General features: G+C 51.8%; 3 protein-coding genes and 1 long non-coding RNA gene across 13 annotated transcripts; 3 read left to right on the plus strand and 1 right to left on the minus strand.

Moving 5' to 3' along the window:
• The first annotated feature begins 699 nt into the window (after positions 1-699).
• Clic1 (chloride intracellular channel 1) lies at positions 700-9,176 on the plus strand. Its single transcript, NM_033444.2, has 6 exons — positions 700-943; positions 2,892-3,001; positions 3,238-3,363; positions 3,490-3,596; positions 5,684-5,865; positions 8,787-9,176. Exons 1-6 carry the CDS (start codon positions 905-907, stop codon positions 8,946-8,948), a joined length of 726 nt encoding a protein of 241 aa, NP_254279.1. The 5' UTR covers positions 700-904; the 3' UTR covers positions 8,949-9,176.
• Positions 9,177-9,491: 315 nt separating this feature from the next.
• On the plus strand, positions 9,492-12,556 carry Ddah2 (dimethylarginine dimethylaminohydrolase 2). 4 transcript variants are annotated; one of them, NM_001190449.1, is made up of 7 exons: positions 9,492-9,729; positions 10,560-10,918; positions 11,060-11,159; positions 11,290-11,363; positions 11,462-11,581; positions 11,933-12,082; positions 12,248-12,556. In NM_001190449.1, the coding sequence occupies exons 2-7, from the start codon at positions 10,622-10,624 to the stop codon at positions 12,362-12,364; spliced, it is 858 nt and encodes a 285-aa protein (NP_001177378.1). In that variant the 5' UTR covers positions 9,492-9,729; positions 10,560-10,621; the 3' UTR covers positions 12,365-12,556. The 4 variants fall into 4 exon arrangements, with proteins under 4 accessions (NP_001177378.1, NP_058045.1, XP_030105756.1 ...); NM_016765.3 differs by having other exon boundaries at positions 11,933-12,056; XM_030249896.1 differs by lacking the exon at positions 9,492-9,729 and adding an exon at positions 9,759-10,421 and having other exon boundaries at positions 11,933-12,056; positions 12,248-12,552.
• A 593-nt stretch (positions 12,557-13,149) lies between these two features.
• Mpig6b (megakaryocyte and platelet inhibitory receptor G6b) lies at positions 13,150-17,305 on the minus strand. Of its 7 annotated transcripts, NM_001191012.1 has the most exons (6): positions 16,567-16,641; positions 16,020-16,361; positions 15,776-15,866; positions 15,361-15,413; positions 15,143-15,219; positions 13,150-14,893 (listed from the first exon to the last, which is right to left on the minus strand). In NM_001191012.1, exons 1-6 carry the CDS (start codon positions 16,625-16,627, stop codon positions 14,789-14,791), a joined length of 729 nt encoding a protein of 242 aa, NP_001177941.1. In that variant the 5' UTR covers positions 16,628-16,641; the 3' UTR covers positions 13,150-14,788. The 7 variants fall into 7 exon arrangements, 5 of the variants coding, with proteins under 5 accessions (NP_001177941.1, NP_001028393.1, XP_006523482.1 ...); XM_006523419.4 differs by having other exon boundaries at positions 13,456-14,893; positions 15,143-15,413; positions 16,567-17,305; XR_876452.3 differs by lacking the exon at positions 15,361-15,413 and having other exon boundaries at positions 14,801-14,893; positions 16,567-17,305.
• On the plus strand, positions 14,894-16,053 carry G6bos (G6b opposite strand). Its single transcript, NR_001462.1, has one exon. It is a non-coding gene; the product is annotated as a G6b opposite strand (long non-coding RNA).
• Positions 17,306-17,530: the final 225 nt, after the last annotated feature.

Genomic DNA, 17,530 nt, shown 5'->3' on the forward strand with positions numbered 1-17,530 from the left:
GTGATAGAACCAGTCGCTACCCCACCCACCCCAGGATGAGCCCAGTGCTATCCTAGAACCAGGATAAGTCTCCAAGGCAACATTCACCATTGAGAGGAGGGTAAGGGGCCCGGGTTGGGGAAAGTCTAAGCTTGGCCAGGCTTCCAGAGGACCGCCCCCTGCCGTGAAGCCTGGGCTCAGCTTCCTGTTTCCCCTGCATCAGGCCTCCTGGCCTCTGGCGGCCTGTGTCTTGGAGTGCCCTTTGCCAATCTGTAGTCCTCAGCTCACTATCTCCTTCCCGATCCCCCTCCACACACGCAGAGCACAGTCCCAGCAAACCAGAAGACTGACTGGATAACTGAAAACAAAACAAAACAAAACAAAACGCAGAACCCTTGCATCCTCAAACTCCCTTTCTGCACCTCCGTGGTCACTTCGCTAGTGTCAAGCTTCCCTGTTTGATAGTGGCCACCCTTCTCATTAACGAAGCGAGGAAACTGAGGCACGAAAATGCTGCTGTGTTTAGGAGAGGTCAGGGAATCGAGGAAGCCCCCGGACTTCCCTTCTAACACCTTATCCCTGGGATCCCGAGACCTCTGACTTCAGTCCCGGACCCACTCCCACGATCCCCGTGTCCCCTCCCCTCATGTCCCCTCCCCAGGTCCAGGGCGGGGCCGGCCGGTGAGTCAGCTGCTCCCTGAGCTAAACAGGAGGGACCGAGGTGGAGCAGCTGGGTGTGGGGTGCACTGGGCCTGTGGGGAAGCCGTGTTGGAGCGAACTAAAGGGTCTGATCGGACTTGGGTTGCGCCGAAGGGACAGCCCTGAGTCTGGAGGAGAGAATCCCGGACCGTGAGACCCGCCTTCCCTTGCCCCGGCCCCTCCCAGTTCCCCCAGCGACGGCTGCTTCCTGGTCCCCGACGCAACCATGGCTGAAGAACAACCTCAGGTCGAACTGTTCGTGAAGGTAAGAACACTTTCTCTTTCTTTGGCCACTCTCAGGATTTCTGCAAGTCAGTCCTCCCCTCTCCTGGGCTCCAGCTCAAACTCCCCAACCCCTTCCTAGTTGACCCCACTCCCAGCCCCGGTGCTGTTTTGCTGGGGGCAGGGTGGGCGGGCAGACACGACTTGTGAGACGGTAATGGGAGTGCTAGACTCGCCCTGGGAAGTTTATAGAAGAGGTTTCCAGCAGCCTAAAGGGGAGAAAGGTAAAGTTTCAGGAATGAGAGAGTGAATGGGGTTCGGTGCGGGATCCAGGGGGATCCAGACAAGAGAAGGACCGAGAAAGGGACAGTGGTGGGGTTCGAGAAGGTCAGGAGAGTTGGCTACGACGTGTGGCCCTATGAAAGAAAGAGAAAAATGAAAGATGGGGCAGAGAGAACGTGGGGAGAGAGCGAGAAAGAGGGAGGGAGAGAGGGAGAAAAAGAGGAGAGGAGAGGAGAGGAGAGGAGAGGAGAGGAGAGGAGAGGAGAGGAGAGGAGAGGAGAGGAGAGGAGAGGAGAGGAGAGGAGAGGAGAGGAGAGAGAGAGAGAGAGAGAGAGAGAGAGAGAGAGAGAGAGAGAATGAATAAGAATCTGGTAGGGTTGAAGGATGAGTGTGTCGCATGGTGGAAGGAAAGAGCCTTCACGAAGAAGCAGCACAATCAGTGGCTGAGATGACTATCCCCCAGCTGAGGCAGGAAGGAGATTAAAGTTTAGCAGTAGTTACTTATGAAGAGAGGAGAGGAGAGCTCCAAAGGGGACAGGAGACTCCTTGGGTTAGATGTAAATGCCGGGCTGATACCGGGCTGGAAGAAAAAGCCCCCTCCCCCTGAGCCCTCCCCCTTTACACTATCCTCTCTGTGGGTGTGGTCAAGGCAAGCTGGTGCTAGGCTTTTGGCTTTTGGGTTCGGAAACCGCTGGCTGCCGCGCTCCTCCTCTGCCCAGGCCTGTCCCCTCCGGCACCACCCTTCCCCATACCCCCGTGCACGTCCCTTCCTCTCCGGGCAGGTCCTCTCCCAGTGAGCACATTCGCACTCGTTTTTTGCTTCTCGGCCTCTCTTGGCATTCCTTTCGTTCTTCCCGTCTGTGTGTCGGTGTTCTGTTTTTCTCTATCTTTTTTTTCTGGGTTTTCTCTGGCTGCCTTTCCCAGTTTCTTGGCCCAGGGAAGTGAACTGGAGCCTGGGTCCGCCCCTTAGGTGTGGTCCCCACCTCACACTCGCCTCCAGGGGCTATTTTTACCCTGGGCGAGGAGATGCTGTAGAGATCCTGGCCCTTTGTCCTGTGACGAGGATCTTAGAGGACCAGAGGACATGAGTGAGGGTTTGGGGAACTGTAGGAGTGGCGGCAGCTGCCTAGGCCTCTGTGTGTATAGGTCCCTGCCCCCACTTCCTTGCCAGGAAGGAAGCTGCTGAGGCCTGAAGACACAGAAATGAATCACCCTCAGTCTAGGGGGAGGTGTCCCTTGGGGGATGAGGTCACCTGCATCCAATTAGAGAGTTGCCCCCTTTGTTAGGTCCTCCATATCTCTAAGTTGAGATTAGGTCCTCTGCCTGCCAGGCCCAGCTTCCAGAAACAGCTTAGATAGAGGCTTAGTGAATGGGGACCCTAGTTTCCAAACCCTGCCCTACCTCTCTGCTCCGCTGAAGATCTAGTATTCAATTCCAACCCCACCAAGTCCCCTATTCTTTGCCTTTTGAATCCTGATTCTCAAAGCTAGCCAAGACTTAACTGTTCCTCTGCCTCCTCCCAACTGTCAATCACTGGGATGCCACCAGCCTACCTTTGCTGATCCAGAACCAAAGGAGAAAATAATCCTGCTCTCGGGGTAGCTTAGAGATTGTGGCAGTGTATGTCAGAATTAGCAAGAGGTTCAGAGAGCAGCCTGGTAAGGATGGGGTGCGCCAAGCCTAATGCTGAGTGTGTTATTTTTTTCAGGCTGGCAGTGATGGTGCCAAGATTGGGAACTGCCCCTTCTCCCAGAGACTGTTCATGGTGCTCTGGCTCAAGGGAGTCACCTTCAACGTTACCACTGTGGACACCAAGAGGTGGGCCCACTTCTGACCCTCTAAACATCCTTTGTGTGGATGCACGTGCACTGCATGCGCATGCGCACTCTCGTGAACCCGTCTTCCTTAAACCGGTTCTCTCTCTCGTCTGGGACAAATCTCTCCATTCTATGTCCCTGTTTCTGACACACACACACACACACACACACACACACACACACTCACACACACACACACATCCCTTTTCCTTTCTTGACGTGTGACCTCTTCTCCAGACGGACAGAGACTGTACAGAAGCTCTGCCCCGGTGGGCAGCTGCCGTTCTTGCTCTATGGCACCGAAGTGCACACAGACACCAACAAGATCGAGGAATTCCTGGAGGCCATGCTGTGCCCTCCCAGGTACAGGGACACTTGGAAAGAAAAGGGGAGCTGGGAGGCTTTGCAGAACAAAGGTCGAAGAGGGGAGACAGGGAGGCAGGGGGAAGTACCCCAGAAAGGACTTCACTTTATCCCTCTGCCTTCCAGGTACCCAAAGCTGGCTGCCCTGAACCCTGAGTCCAACACCTCGGGACTGGACATATTTGCAAAGTTTTCTGCCTACATCAAGAACTCAAACCCAGCCCTCAATGACAGTGAGTCTTATGGGTCAGGGGCTTAGGTCCTACAGGGTTGGGGCATCTGTGAGCTCGGCTGTCAGGGAGATGGAGAGGATGTTTTCAGACCCCCGCTGAGCCTCCATTAACCTCCTGGCTGGCTGGCTGTCTCATTGCTAAGACTTTTGGAGTTTAGGGTTTGTTTTGGTTTTTTGTTTGTTTGTTTTTTGGTTTTTTTGAGATTTTATTTATTTCTTATATACATGAGAAGTATTTGTCTGTATATCTCTGCATCAAGAGCATGAAGTGCCTGAAGGCCAAGAGAGAGTATTAGAGTCCCTGGGATTGGAGTTACAGATATTGGCTGGGAATCAAACTTCAGGTCCTCTGCAAGAACAGCCAATGTTCTCAACCACTGAATGGTCTCTGCAGTCCCAAGACCAGCTTTTTAATTGGGTACTGGCATTTGAAGCTGAGTTCTTATGTTTATACATCACATGTTGTACCCACAAATCATCTCTCAACCGTCTAGAGTTCACTCTTTTGTTTTGTTTTGGTTGGTTTTTTTGTTTGGTTGGTTGTTTTTTTTTTTTTTTTTTTTTTTCTTTTGGCTTTTTGAGACAGGGTTTCTCTGTGTAGTCCAGGCTGTCCTGGAACTCACTCTGTAGACCAGGCTGACCTTGAACTCAGAAACCCGCCTGCCTCTGCCTCCCAAGTGCTGGGATTAAAGGCGTGCGCCACCACATCCGGCTCCTACAATTCATTCTTAAAGTGCATCCTCATGTGTGCAGCCCACACCACCACGTGTACTGCAGCATTGCCAGGCTCACAGACATGAGAGCTCTTTTACTATTTTGCATACATACTTTGCTCTTTGGTAGAACTGGGGAATGACCGATTCTGGGAAGGTCTCGGCATCTCTCTAAATCTGCTTCCAGATCTATAGAGTGGGGATAACTTCCATTTTCTCGATTTGCGTGAGAAGTGAATGGCTGAGACTTGTTTCTAGACTGACTGGGAGGCTGAGGGAGAGGATGTGACTCAGTGTACAGAGCTTGACTTGTGTGCGAAATCCTAGGCTCCATTTCTAGCGCTTGTGGGGATAAATTGCAAGCCGGCGGCTGGGGAGATGGATGTCACCTGTGTGCTTGCTACTAAAGTCTGAGTACCGAGTACTTGCGTTTGGATGCTCAGTGGTCAAAATCTTTGAATGATGGGCACCTCTGTAATCCCAGTGCTGGGGAAGCAGAGGTAGGAGGGCCCTGGGCTCAGGCGATCAGCTAATAGAGTCTGATTGATAAGCTCTAGGTTCAGGGAGAGAGACCTTGCCTCAAAAATACAGTGGGGACTGGAAAGATGGTTCACTGGTTAAAAGCTCCTGCCGAGGACTGGGTTTTGGTTTCCAGCATCCACCTGACAGCTCACACTACCTGTAACTCCAGTTTCTGGGGGTCTGAACCTGTTTCTGACCGCCACCACCACCACCACCACGCCTGCTAGGATCCTACATGTACAAGATGTGTGTATACTTCTATGGCCTCGCACACATACACATAAATAAAAATATATAAATAAACCTTAGAGAGAGAGAGAGAGAGAGAGAGGCTGGAGAGATGGCTCAGCAGTTAAGAGCACTGACTGTTCTTCCAGAGGTCCTGAGTTCAATTCCCAGCAACTACATGGTGGCTCACAACCATCTGTAATGGGATCCGATGCCCTCTTCTGGTGTGTCTGAAGACGGCGACAGTGTAATCATATACATAAAATAAATAAATAAATCTTAAAAAAAGGAAAAAAAAAAGAAAGGAAGGAAGGAAGGAAGGAAGGAAGGAAGGAAGGAAGGAAGGAAGGAAGATGGAGAACCATTGAGGAAGACAATGGATATTGACCTCTGACCCACACACACACACACACACACACACACATGTAAACACCTGCACACATATGTCACACAAACATTTAATAATAGCATTCACAATGAAGTTGTTTTGTTTGTTTTTCTTAATCAAATCCAGGGTCTCACACATGCTAAGCAGGCTCTTTCTCTCTGAGCTATGCCCTCACCCCTCCACAGCTCTTCTTGGGCAGGTTATTTAAGGTTCTGATCAGCTTCCTCTCTTGCACAGACCTAGAGAAGGGACTCCTGAAAGCCCTGAAGGTTCTAGACAATTACCTGACATCCCCCCTCCCAGAAGAAGTGGATGAAACCAGCGCCGAAGATGAGGGCATCTCTCAGAGGAAGTTTCTGGACGGCAATGAGCTCACCCTGGCTGACTGCAACCTGCTGCCAAAGCTTCACATAGTACAGGTTGGTGGTCACCGTGGGGGGAAACGGGATCAATCTCTAAAGTGATTTTTTTTTTTTTTTTGAGACAGGGCTTCTCTGTGTAGTCCTAGCTGTCCTGGAACTCACTCTGTAGACCAGGCTGGCCTCGAACTCAGAAATCCGCCTGCCTCTGCCTCCCGAGTGCTGGGATTAAAGGTGTGAGCCACCACGCCCGGCGGTGATTTTTTTTTTAATCACCTTTTATTTATTACAAAGGGCAAAACACAAACGGGGTTTGGAAATCAGGAGAAAACTGGGGGGAGTCAGTTTTCTCCCCTCCACCACGTGGATCCCAAAGATTGAGCCTTGGTCACCTGACTTGGCTGCAGATGTCTTTACTCTGCTGAGCAGTCTTACCAGTCCAGTGTTGCTGTCCATCATGCCTAGGCTTTTACGTGGATGCTGAGCATCCGAACTCAGGCACGCATACTTGCACAGCAAGCATCCACTTTCTCCGAATGGTTTCCATAGATTGCTACCAGTGATGGGCCCCTGCCCAGGGACCACACCCTTAGCAATTGTTGCCCAAGTAAGAGAATTACATCCCATGACACAAGCCATGCTTATACAGCATCCATTAAAGAGTGGCATTCAGTTTTACTGTATGTCTGTGTTTTATCTGTGTACATGTGTGTCTGTATGTGCCTGTGTATCTGTGTGCATATGTTTGCCTGTGTGTATGGGTGTCTGTATCTGTGTGTGCCTGTGTGTATGTGTGTGCCTGGGATGTGGGGGAGGGTGCGCCTGTGTGTATGTGTGTGGCTATGTGTCTGTGTGTATGTGTGTGCCTGCCTGTTTGTATCCAGGGTTGCTTCCAAGAAGGCTTTTCCTGCAACTGTATCACTGCCAAATGTACAAATCAAACAAAGGATTCTCCCAGGTCTATGATGTAACTCTTCACATAGTCCAGGCTTCCCAGGTTCTCTCAAGGACTCTTCCTGAGTTGCTGTTTCCTTTCTGTCCTGGCCTTAAAGTTACAGTGTAATTTAGTAAAACACAGAGCCACTATCACTCCACCATCAACTGAGAGGCACCAGACAGTAAGAAAGCTGGGCAGAGCGTCTCCTCTCCTGCCTGTAATCCTCAGCGTGCTGCAGGCTGAAGTAGTAAGTTCAGTGCGAGTTGGAGGCCAGCCTTAGCTACAGAATAAGAGCCTGGTTCAAACACCACCACTACCACCACTACCCCACACACACAAAGAAAAAGAAAAAAGAGAAAGCAGCCAGGCAGTGGTGGCGCACGCCTTTAATCCCAGCACTCAGGAGGCAGAGGCAGGTGGATTTCTGAGTTTGAGGCCAGCCTGATCTACAAAGTGAGTTACAGGACAGCCAGGGCTACACAGAGAAACCCTGTCTTGGAAAACCAAAAAAAAAAAAAAAAAAAAAAAAAAAAAAAAAAAAAAAAGAAAAGAAAAGAAAAGAAAGCAACGAGAAAAGAAGCAAATGATGTTCATTTAGTTCTTGCCCACAAACAGTTGAAATTGAATTGAAGAGAAAGCATTCACATCAAGGGATGTGATGGCTTGCAGAGATGGCTCAGTGGTTAAAAGCACCGGCTGCTCTTCCAGAGGATCTGGGTTCAATTCCCAGCACCCACATGGCAGCTCCCAACTGTCTATAACTCCAGTTCTAGAGAATCTGACATCCTCACTCAGGCATACATGCAGTCAAACACCAATGCACAAAATATAAAACAAACAAACAATTAAAAAAACCCATCCACATCAAGGTACTAAAAGATGACCTGAAAGAAGTCAAGTGAAAAGGAGACAAAGTTCTCTACAAAAATGTTTACTCTTTGCCAACTCTCTCTCTCTCTCTCTCTCTCTCTCTCTCTCTGTGTGTGTGTGTGTGTGTGTGTGTGTGTGTGTGTGTGTGTTTACTGATAATGGAGCCCAGGACTAACCACAACCCTAGCCTGTGTTTGTCTCTGCCTCTGTATATATTCAGTTTTAATCACACGTGAGTGCAGGTGCCTTTGGAGTGCAGAAGGCGGTGGTAGATCCCCTGGAACTGGAGCTGCCCACTGAGGGCGCTGGAAACCAAACATCTACAGCAGGTGTTCACCACTGAGCCATTTCTTAGCCTGTCTCTCTCTTTATCTGTTTCTTGAGACAGGGTCTTTCTATTTAGTTTTAGTGACCATGGAACTTGCTAGTGAGTTCTAGGACTGCCAGGTTTACACAGAGAAACCCCATCTTGTGATGTGTGTGTGGGGGGGGAGGGGGTAGTGAGGATGGGGATGGAAGGGAAAGAATCGGTGAGAAGTCTCTAGAGGGGCTGGCTCAGGGGTTAAGAGCACTGACTGCTCTTCTTGAGGACCATGTTCAGTTGCCAGCACCCACATGGCACCTAACAGCATCTGTAACTCAGACCAGAGGATCTGATGCACAGTCATACAAATAAACAAACGCCCATCCTCATAAAATAAAAATAAGTCTAGCCAGCATGGTGGTGCACGCCTTTAATCCCAGCCCTTAGGAGGTAGAGATGGGTGCATTCCAGAGTTTGAGACCAGCCTGGTCTACAGAGCAAGTTCCAGGACAGCCAGGGCTACACAGAGAAACCCTGTCTTGAAAAGCCTAAATAAATAACATCTAAAAGTACAATTTTTAAAGACTCTAGGCACAGGGTACATGTCTGTAATACCATTCCAGAGATCATCCAGCCTGCGTGACACAGAGAGACCCTATCTCAAAAGAACGGCAGCAAAAAAGCTTGTAAGAATCGAAGTTCATTGGTCTGGCATCCTGGACAGGGCTCGGTTTTTTGTTTGTTTTGTTTTGTTTTTTGTTTTTGTTTTTTACCTGGCAGACCCTAAAGGAAGAGAAAGTTCAACAGCTTCAAAGCAAAGCAAGCATGCCTTCCCTGGGGCTAACACACTGACCTCTCTCTAACCTTTAGGTGGTGTGCAAAAAGTACAGAGGCTTCACCATCCCAGAGGCATTCCGTGGAGTGCATCGGTACTTGAGCAACGCTTATGCCCGGGAAGAATTTGCCTCCACCTGTCCAGATGATGAAGAGATAGAGCTAGCCTATGAGCAAGTGGCCAGGGCTCTCAAATGAGCACTTTTTAAAGGGTCCTTCACCCACTCTGTGCTCTCCACAGAGGCTTCGGGGGGCTTCCACGTTGCTGCATAATGGACACACTCCGAAATTGCCAGTGGGCAGGAAATCCGGGGCACTTGTGGGGTGGGGCTGTGGGATAAGGCAAAGGATAGTGGACAAGGGTAAGATTTTTATTTTGGGATGGGGTGGGTAGGACAACGCATTTCAGTAATAAAATACAGAATGGAAAAAAATCTAGTGTTGTTTTTACACAAAGACGGCTTAAAGTGTAGTGGGCTCCAAATGAAGAGAAGGGTCAGTGATCTTTTAAGCTCAGTGTAACTGCTGGGAATTTGGGAGGGGAGTGTTTGTACAGGGGCTGCCATGTTTTGTATCTGTCCATAAGAGGGCTGTTTCGTGGTCCACATCGCGATTGTAACCCCACAGCCAGGGCTAGCAGGATCAGGGTGGGCCTGGACACTGCTCTGGGGGCGGTGCCTGAGTTCAGGGAAGGGGGGCACTCAGCCCTGGAGGAATGGGCGCGGCCTAGCAGGGCGGAATGGGCGTGGTCTTAGAAGGTCCCGCCCCGTCCCGCTTAGACAATGCCCCGGAGCCGCCAGACCATCGCGCCCCCGCCCCATCGTCGTACGTGAGCTCGCCTACCCTGGGAACCCCTCAAAAGCCCGAGCTATCCGTCTCTCCAGCTTGAGGACTCAGACTCCCATCTTCATTAACTCTCTCCTCTGGGGGTGGGGCCAAGGCTGAAATCACAAGGCTGCAGGAGTGGAGGTGGCCGCTGGTGAGTCTGAAGAGGGGGCTGTCTCCGAAACGGTATGGGGAGACTGGAGTTTGGGGGTGCTGCATACGTCCCTGCACCGGACGGAGTGTGCGAATAACCTGCACTTGGGCGAAGAGCTGGGCGGGGTAGACTTTAGAAGATGGACAGGGGTACGGAGTTCTGAAGCCTGGAGTGGCTCCACGCCGCGCCCCTCCCCCGTTTCTCCGCCCTCCAGATTTCGTTTAAGACCTCTCCCAGTCCTCCGGGACTAAGTCTGGTTTGTACTGGGTCGCTCGAAGGGCAGCGTGACGACCCGGGGTGGAGAGAGAGGATGCTTAACTCCTTAGATTCTAGTTCCTCGGGTTTGCGCCCGTTTCCCTTTCTCCTTCGAGCATACGGGACTTCACACCCCAGGTCCTGATTCACCACCCAGTTTTCTTTTCCAGTCCTATAACCTCTGCGGGTCCCTGGCAGGACTTTGGGTCCCTCCTGCTGCGAGCAGCTGAGGGTTAAGGGGGCGGGGCCGCCGCATTTTTGGGGAGTGAGCGCATCCTAGCGGCTGCCAGGAGGGGCGCGGGGCAGGGACCTAGCGGAGCCCCGAGCAGGGGCAACAGGTGTTTGGGAGATTAAGGATCCAAGTCTTGTTCCCTTGGGCGCCTCTTAAAGCAGATCCCCGGTGAAAGGAGGCTGAGCGGGGTCCACAGAGCCAGAAGGTTTGGAGGGGGTGGGGCAGAGTGGGAGGGGCGCCTGGAGATGGCAGGAGGAAGACCTAGGAGCTTTTAACACTCACCCCTTCTCTTCTTTGCATGTCTTTCTCTTCTACCCCCACCCCTTTCTGTTTCTTCTCTTAGACCAGTGAAGTCAAGAGAAAAAACAAAACAGCTTGGCTGGAAGGGGCTTCGGTGTGGATGTGATGGGGACGCCGGGGGAGGGGCTGGGTCGTTGTTCCCATGCCCTGATCCGGGGTGTCCCCGAGAGCTTGGCATCCGGGGAAGGTGCTGGCGCTGGTCTTCCGGCTCTGGACCTGGCTAAAGCTCAAAGGGAGCATGGAGTACTAGGAGGTAAACTGAGGCAACGACTAGGGCTGCAGCTGCTTGAACTGCCTCCTGAGGAGTCACTGCCGCTGGGACCACTGCTTGGTGACACGGCTGTGATCCAAGGAGACACGGCCCTAATCACAAGGCCCTGGAGCCCAGCACGTAGGCCTGAGGTGAGGACCCGGGTGCGGGTGTGTTGGAGAACAGGATTGCGCGGGGTGGGGTGGAAGAAGGTCGAGGGGAGGAGGCTGGATGTCTGGGATTGGCAGAAAATAGGGAGTGAGGATGTCTCTGCCTGCTCTCTCTTCTCCAAGGTTGATGGAGTGCGTAAAGCCCTCCAGGACTTGGGACTCCGAATTGTGGAGATGGGGGATGAGAATGCGACGCTGGACGGCACCGACGTCCTCTTCACCGGTGAGGCAACGGATGGTCAGCACCTATGTGGGCTTGGCAAGGGAAGCAGAGTTTGGGAGACTAGGAGATCTCAGGTCTTGACTCCAAACTCACTCTGGCCTTCAAACCTTCGCATCCTCCCGGGATTCAGGCCGGGAGTTTTTCGTAGGCCTCTCCAAGTGGACCAATCATCGAGGAGCTGAGATCGTGGCAGACACGTTCCGGGTGAGGAACCAGAGAAGTTTGGAGAATGAGTGCGGCCAATATGCCAGAGGGCTTGACCTGTGCTCCTTACGCACCCCTAAATCCTCCTGCTCTTCTAGGACTTCGCTGTCTCAACGGTACCGGTCTCAGGCTCCTCGCACCTGCGCGGCCTCTGTGGCATGGGGGGACCTCGCACCGTGGTGGCTGGAAGCAGCGAGGCTGCCCAAAAAGCAGTCAGGGTGAGGCGGGGCAGGGCTATGGTGAAGGCGTGGTCAACAAAGTGGGCGTGGTTTAGGGCACAGAAGTTGCCTAGCTCTGGGAATTGCCCACAACCCTTGTCTTCACTAAGATGTTCAGCTAATACAAAGGGACACCCTAGTAATGATGGGGTACAGAAGAAACAAGAGTAGGGGAGGGGTTGCAAAAGGCAGCGGTAGCTAAAGTGCCTGAGACGACTGTGTCTGTCACAGCAGGCATTATATACTTGCTGTCATTATCTCACAAAAGTAACCCTTACCCCAAGATCTTACTTTGTGGTAGGTCAGGCATACTCAGCTGTGGAGACCTCAATGCCCTCTTCCTCTCTCCAGGCAATGGCAGCGCTGACTGATCACCCCTACGCCTCTCTGACCCTCCCAGATGATGCAGCTAGTGACTGTCTCTTTCTGCGTCCTGGGTTGCCTGGTGCCACACCTTTCCTCCTGCACCGCGGAGGTGGGGACCTGCCCAACAGCCAGGAGGTGAGGGAGGGAAAAACCGCCCCACCAACCAGAGAAAGCAGTCTGTCTTTCCCAGTGGGAGAAAGGAGGGGCCCATCCTCAGAAGCCTGGGTGGGACCCACTGGGAACTGGCTAGAGGGGGGTTGTGGCTCTGTTATCAAAACATCCTTGGGGTCCTCCCTGCAGGCTCTGCAGAAGCTCTCTGATGTCACCCTGGTACCTGTGTCCTGCTCAGAACTGGAGAAGGCTGGAGCTGGCCTCAGCTCCCTCTGCCTGGTGCTCAGCACACGCCCCCACTGCTGAGGGCCTGGATTTGGGGATCCCACTGGTTAGGAATAGAGCTGTATAGTGGGTAGAATCAGCTAATAGAGGCTGGGTAGTTGTGGGGAGATGCCCCAGGATAGGGAAGGACTTAGTGTGGAAAAGAATAGAAGCCATTGGGTGAGTCCTCTCTGTCAAAACCAATAAAATAAAATTGACCTTTTAGATAAGGGCTGTGACTGGTTTCTCGATGGGACAAAGGGATAGGATGGGGCTGAAATCCAAAACTGGGGTCGGTGCTAGAGAGACAGATTCTTTAGCTTTTTTTTTTTTTTTTTTTTTTTTTTTTGGTTTTTTGAGACAGGGTTTCTCTGTGTAGCCCTGGCTGTCCTGGAACTCAGTTTGTAGACCAGGCTGGCCTCAAACTCAGAAATCCGCCTACCTTTGCCTCCCAAGTGCTGGGATTAAAGGCGTGCGCCACCACACCCGGCTGATTCTTTAACTTTTGTTAAAGACAATGTTTGTGTAGCTGTCCTGGAGCTCACTCTGTATACCAGGCTCTCCTCAAACTCAAATTCACCTGTCTCTGTCTTCTGAGTGCTAGGATTAAAAGCTTGAGCCACCACCGCCCAGCTGGACTCTTTCATTTTAAAAACCCTCTTTATGGGCTTCCTGACTCACCCCTACCGTGCCACAGGACTCAGGTACAAAGAGAGACAGGAGACCGTGTCTGTTGTGGGGAATGCAGGCAGGGTGGAAAGGGAATTATGCTGTGTGCATGGGTGGATCACTTTCTGAATTTACCTAAATGTCAGGTGACTCAGGCTCAGGATTCAAAGTCTGCCTTTATTTGATAAAGAAGAAAGGGATGTTTTCCAGGACGCTCATTCCTGGTCCAAGGCTGAACTCATACTTCCTGATATTTTCTTATAAACTGACAGACGTGTTGTAATGGGGTGATTTATTTGCTGGAGTCTGGTTCTATAAGGAAAAACCAGGGGGTTTCTAGAGCATCAAATTTTGTGCAGAAGTAGGCAAGCATTTGGGATGAGGCTATCTCAGAAAAAGCTACATTTGAATGAAATCCTGGGGGGCAATTATCCAGGTGGGAAGGGAGGAAGAGGAAAAAGGAATCCAGAAAACAGAATTTATTTCAAAGAGCCAACGAGTATTGTAGGGAGAACATTGTGGAGAAACTCTCTGAGGGCGTGTGCACACAGAAAATGATGGATAGGCCTAAAAAGGGGCCCAGTGCTGGAGCCTGAACACAGAGCCCACGCTCACAGCCCCAGAGCTGAAACCTTGGGAAAGAACCAGTGGTTGATCCTGGGAATCTTGCTGGCTTTGAGTAGGAAGAGCAGGGCACGAGGATCAGAGGGGTCTGTGGGTCATCATGAAGCAAATGATGACAGTACATTCTGGTGGCAGCATTGGACATGGAGAAAGGTACAGAGGACAGTGACCTGCTACAGACAAGGCCTTGTGTGGTTGGTGGTGCATGCTTGCAATCACTTTTATCCAAACACTGAAGGTAGACATAAGGAGAGGGAGATTTCAAAGTCAGCCTCAGCCATAAGAGAGCCTGTCTTTAAAAGGAGTGGAAGCGGCGGGTTAGGGTCCTGATAAGTCCTTGTGTGGGAGAGGAGATGGTGTACTCTGACCCCAGTTTCTGGCTTGGACAACTTGGGTTCTTCAAGAGCTTTCAGAGGAGGACCCAGGGGATGGCTTAAGAAATGACTGAGTCAGGTTTGACAAGCCTTGGGCAAAATGCCTGAGGCCATCTGGACAGAGTGAACTAGGTCTGAGATCTGGCTTGGAAGGACTACTGTGTATCATTTGGGGGCTGAAGATTGATTGGCCAGCTTCCTAGAAGAGTACGGAGGAGAAACAAAGAGATGAGCAGAACAGTGCTACTACAAAGACAATAGCAACAAAGTAAACCCTGGTTTAAACAGGGGTGAATGTTATCTGGTGGTAGGACATCACTGGCAACCTTTCAGTGGATGAGCAGCAGCAGCAGCCAATGAGCAGGGGGAGTGCAGTCAGACCGGTAACGAGGCAGGTCTATGTCTAAAGTTTGAAATGCTTCATTGGGCCAGGCAGTGCCTTTAAACTCAGAAGTTGGGAGGCAGAAGCAGATGAATTCTCTGAGTTCAAGGCCAGCTTGGTCTATGGTCTACGGAGTTCCAAGACAGCCAAGGCTATACAGAGAAATCCCAGTCTTGGGGGGGGGCGCGAAGAAAAAGCTTAACAGGCAGCTTGATCATCTTTAGAGAGGGCAGCAGTGGAGAAGGAAAGATGTTACAGAAGATGGAAGTGACAGAAAAAAAGTTGACCATTGGCAGAACGCAAACCAGGTAGTCAGTCGCCTCTATCAGTGCCTCTGTCCATGGTGCCTGCCCCTTCTAGCTGAGGTTATACAGGGGAGCCCCAGATAGAAAGGGTTGGCAGAACAAGGGCTTCCCTTTATACTACAACCGCATAGACAGTGGAGGCATCACCAGAAACCACTGTGGACATCCGGCGGTGCCTCCCGAGGACAGAGTGGTCCAGATCAGCGTAGTGCAGGCTCTGGAGGAGGTAGAGAGAGGACGGTAGTATGGTCTCATCAATCTGACCCCTTAGCTTGGAATCAAAGCTTTTTTTCTTTTCCCCACTGTGGGTAAAGGCGACTATGTAGCAAAGCCTGGCTTTCATCTTCCTGCTTAAACCTCCAGAGTGCTGGGATTACACTGCTGCTCCACAGCAACCTAGCTAGGCTGCTTTCTTGGCCCTCTTTCCTCCGGGATTCTGGCCTTTTTCCCATCCCCAGGCCCTTACCGGCTCCTGGTCCAGGTGGCCTGAGATCTTGGACTCCTGTTCTAAAGGCCTCTGTGGCTCAGCATTTATGACTGGAGCTATGTGGGAGGGAGGGACAGAACTGAAGGGTGAAGAGAAAATGACCAACTTTGTCTGCTCCTCGCAAGGACTCAGACTCAAGAACTCAGGGTTAGGGATTGTGCGGGTAGGATAGGGAAATTGAGTGCAGTTAATCTCACCAAATGTGGGTAGTGGTCCAGGCGGGGGCGGGGGTGGGGGCGGAGGCGAGAGTCTGTAAGGAAGTCCTTGAAGAGTCACCAATCTCGTCTTACTGGTTCCTCGGCCGCAGGCGGCGCCAATAAGAACTGTGCAAACTGCAGTCTCCGACCAGCAAAACAACTTAGGCTCCTCTGGAACCAGGTCCCGCCCACTCTCTGGGCTTTCTGACCTTTCAGTTTGGTTTCTGCAGCCTCGGTTCCCTACTCCAGCCTGTAGCCTAGCACCCAAGGGCTGACCTCTCACATTCTTTTAACAAACGCCAGGCCTCCAGACACTTCTTTTTCTTTGTAAAGGTTAGGGCTCTGCCCCACCTCTTTCCCCACGCCCTGACTGGTCACACCCTGTTTCAAGCCAGGCTCCGCCTCCAGTGCTCACCTGCGCCGCCGCCAGACCACGCCCGCGACTCCCAGTCCCAGCACAAGCCCAACGCCCAGGAGCGGAATCAGGACCTTGGGATACTCGTACCCTAGGGAGACCGCGAGGCAGGGAGAGATGCCGTGGTCAGGGGTACAGACAATAGGGTTCTACTAACTTTACCGCTCTGTAAGATTCCGCCCCGCTTTTTGTCCCGCGTGTGTGTCCAAATTAAGTGCCCCTGTGCATCTGGGCCTCGACCTACCGTGGGTAGATCCTGCAGGCCGGCAACCTGCCTTGTCCCCTAACACTTGAAGCACTGTGCGACTCTCATTCTCGTGGCGTCCTTTGCAGAAAAAGGTTCCAGAATCCCCGGCGCTCAGCAGCAGCTCTAGCCGCTTGATACCATTGTCCAGGGAACGCAGGCGGCCAGAGAAATGCTGGAGCACAGTTGGGGTCCCTCTCGTCGAGGCCCACAAGATCGGACGGCGCCCTTTAGACAAGCCCTTGCATGCTGGGAAACTAGGCGCCCAAGCCCAGCGGGTGGGGTCGGAGACCCCTATGCAGGAGAGATTCACCCGGTCCCCAGGGCTGCCCTCCAAAGAAACTAGGAAAGGTGGGGGAGGGAGATAGTTAGGGCTAGTTTATCAGGCGCTCTCTCTGTCTCTCTGTCTCTGTCTCTCTCCCACCCCCCCGCCCCGCCGCGTGCGCGCGCGCGCGCGCACACACACACACACACACACACACACACAAGGTGATCCTAGTTGTCTCAGTCTTTCTTTGCCCATCACAACTTCCCAGGGATGGCCTACCCTCGGGATTCCCCTGGACCTTTGAGAGCAACAAAGGCAGCAGCGGCAGGACCAAGGCCATGGTTGGGATGTGGTGGTCAGAGGCGGGAGTGAATCAGCAGGGAGACCGGAGGGAAGCAGAGGGGCAGGGATGGGGATCCTGCCGGACTGGGGGCTCAGATAAGAGCGAGTGTGAGGCCACCAATTTCTGGATCCCTCTAGGAATCCTCAAGCCAACATGCAGTCTTCGAACTTTGAAATGATTTTAAATTTTGTGCTTGAAACCTTTTGCAAAGGCGCTATGCTTTTTTGCGAACAACTACCATGGCCCCAAAGTACCACAAATACTGAAGCTCAGCTTCCTGAGTTCGAATCCTGAGTTCATCCAGCCACACAGTAGCTGGGTGATGTGAGCAAGCCACTTAATCCCTGCCTGTTCCCTCATCAGGAAAATGGAGCTAAAAGCATGTGAGAACCAAATCAATACATTGAGAGAGTCTAAAGCAATAGATGACATATGGGAGTACTCAGTGTATGACATGGTCATTATTATCTCTATCTTAGTTCCTATCTCACCTCTGTGTGCCCATGATGTTCCTCCCTACCCAATGGGCTCCTCCCTACCCAATGGGCTCCTCCCTACCCAAGGGACTCCTCCCAAACCCAAGTCCAAGTGGGGTGAGGGCTTCCTTGGCATGTTATACAGCCTCAGCCCCGCCTCTCTGACATCACAGAAACCCTCCATGATGCCATAAGCCCTTCTTTATCTTGTGGCTGAGCATCAGTTGGAAGACTGGCTGGGGAATGGATCTACATTAATTCACCTGTTTCGTCAATTTCTGCTGGAATGTCTGATCAATGTCCTCCCATCCCTAGGCACCCAAAGTTGCTGAAACAACTCAGTTACTGTCTGTTTCCTGGGAACTAGCAGAAACTAGTGTTGTGGCTGTCTAAGTCACAGAGGCTTTTCTGATGCTCTCTCCAG

The sequence above is a fragment of the Mus musculus genome, chromosome 17, assembly GCF_000001635.26.
Source record: "Mus musculus strain C57BL/6J chromosome 17, GRCm38.p6 C57BL/6J".
NCBI classification, from domain to species: Eukaryota; Metazoa; Chordata; class Mammalia; order Rodentia; family Muridae; genus Mus; species Mus musculus.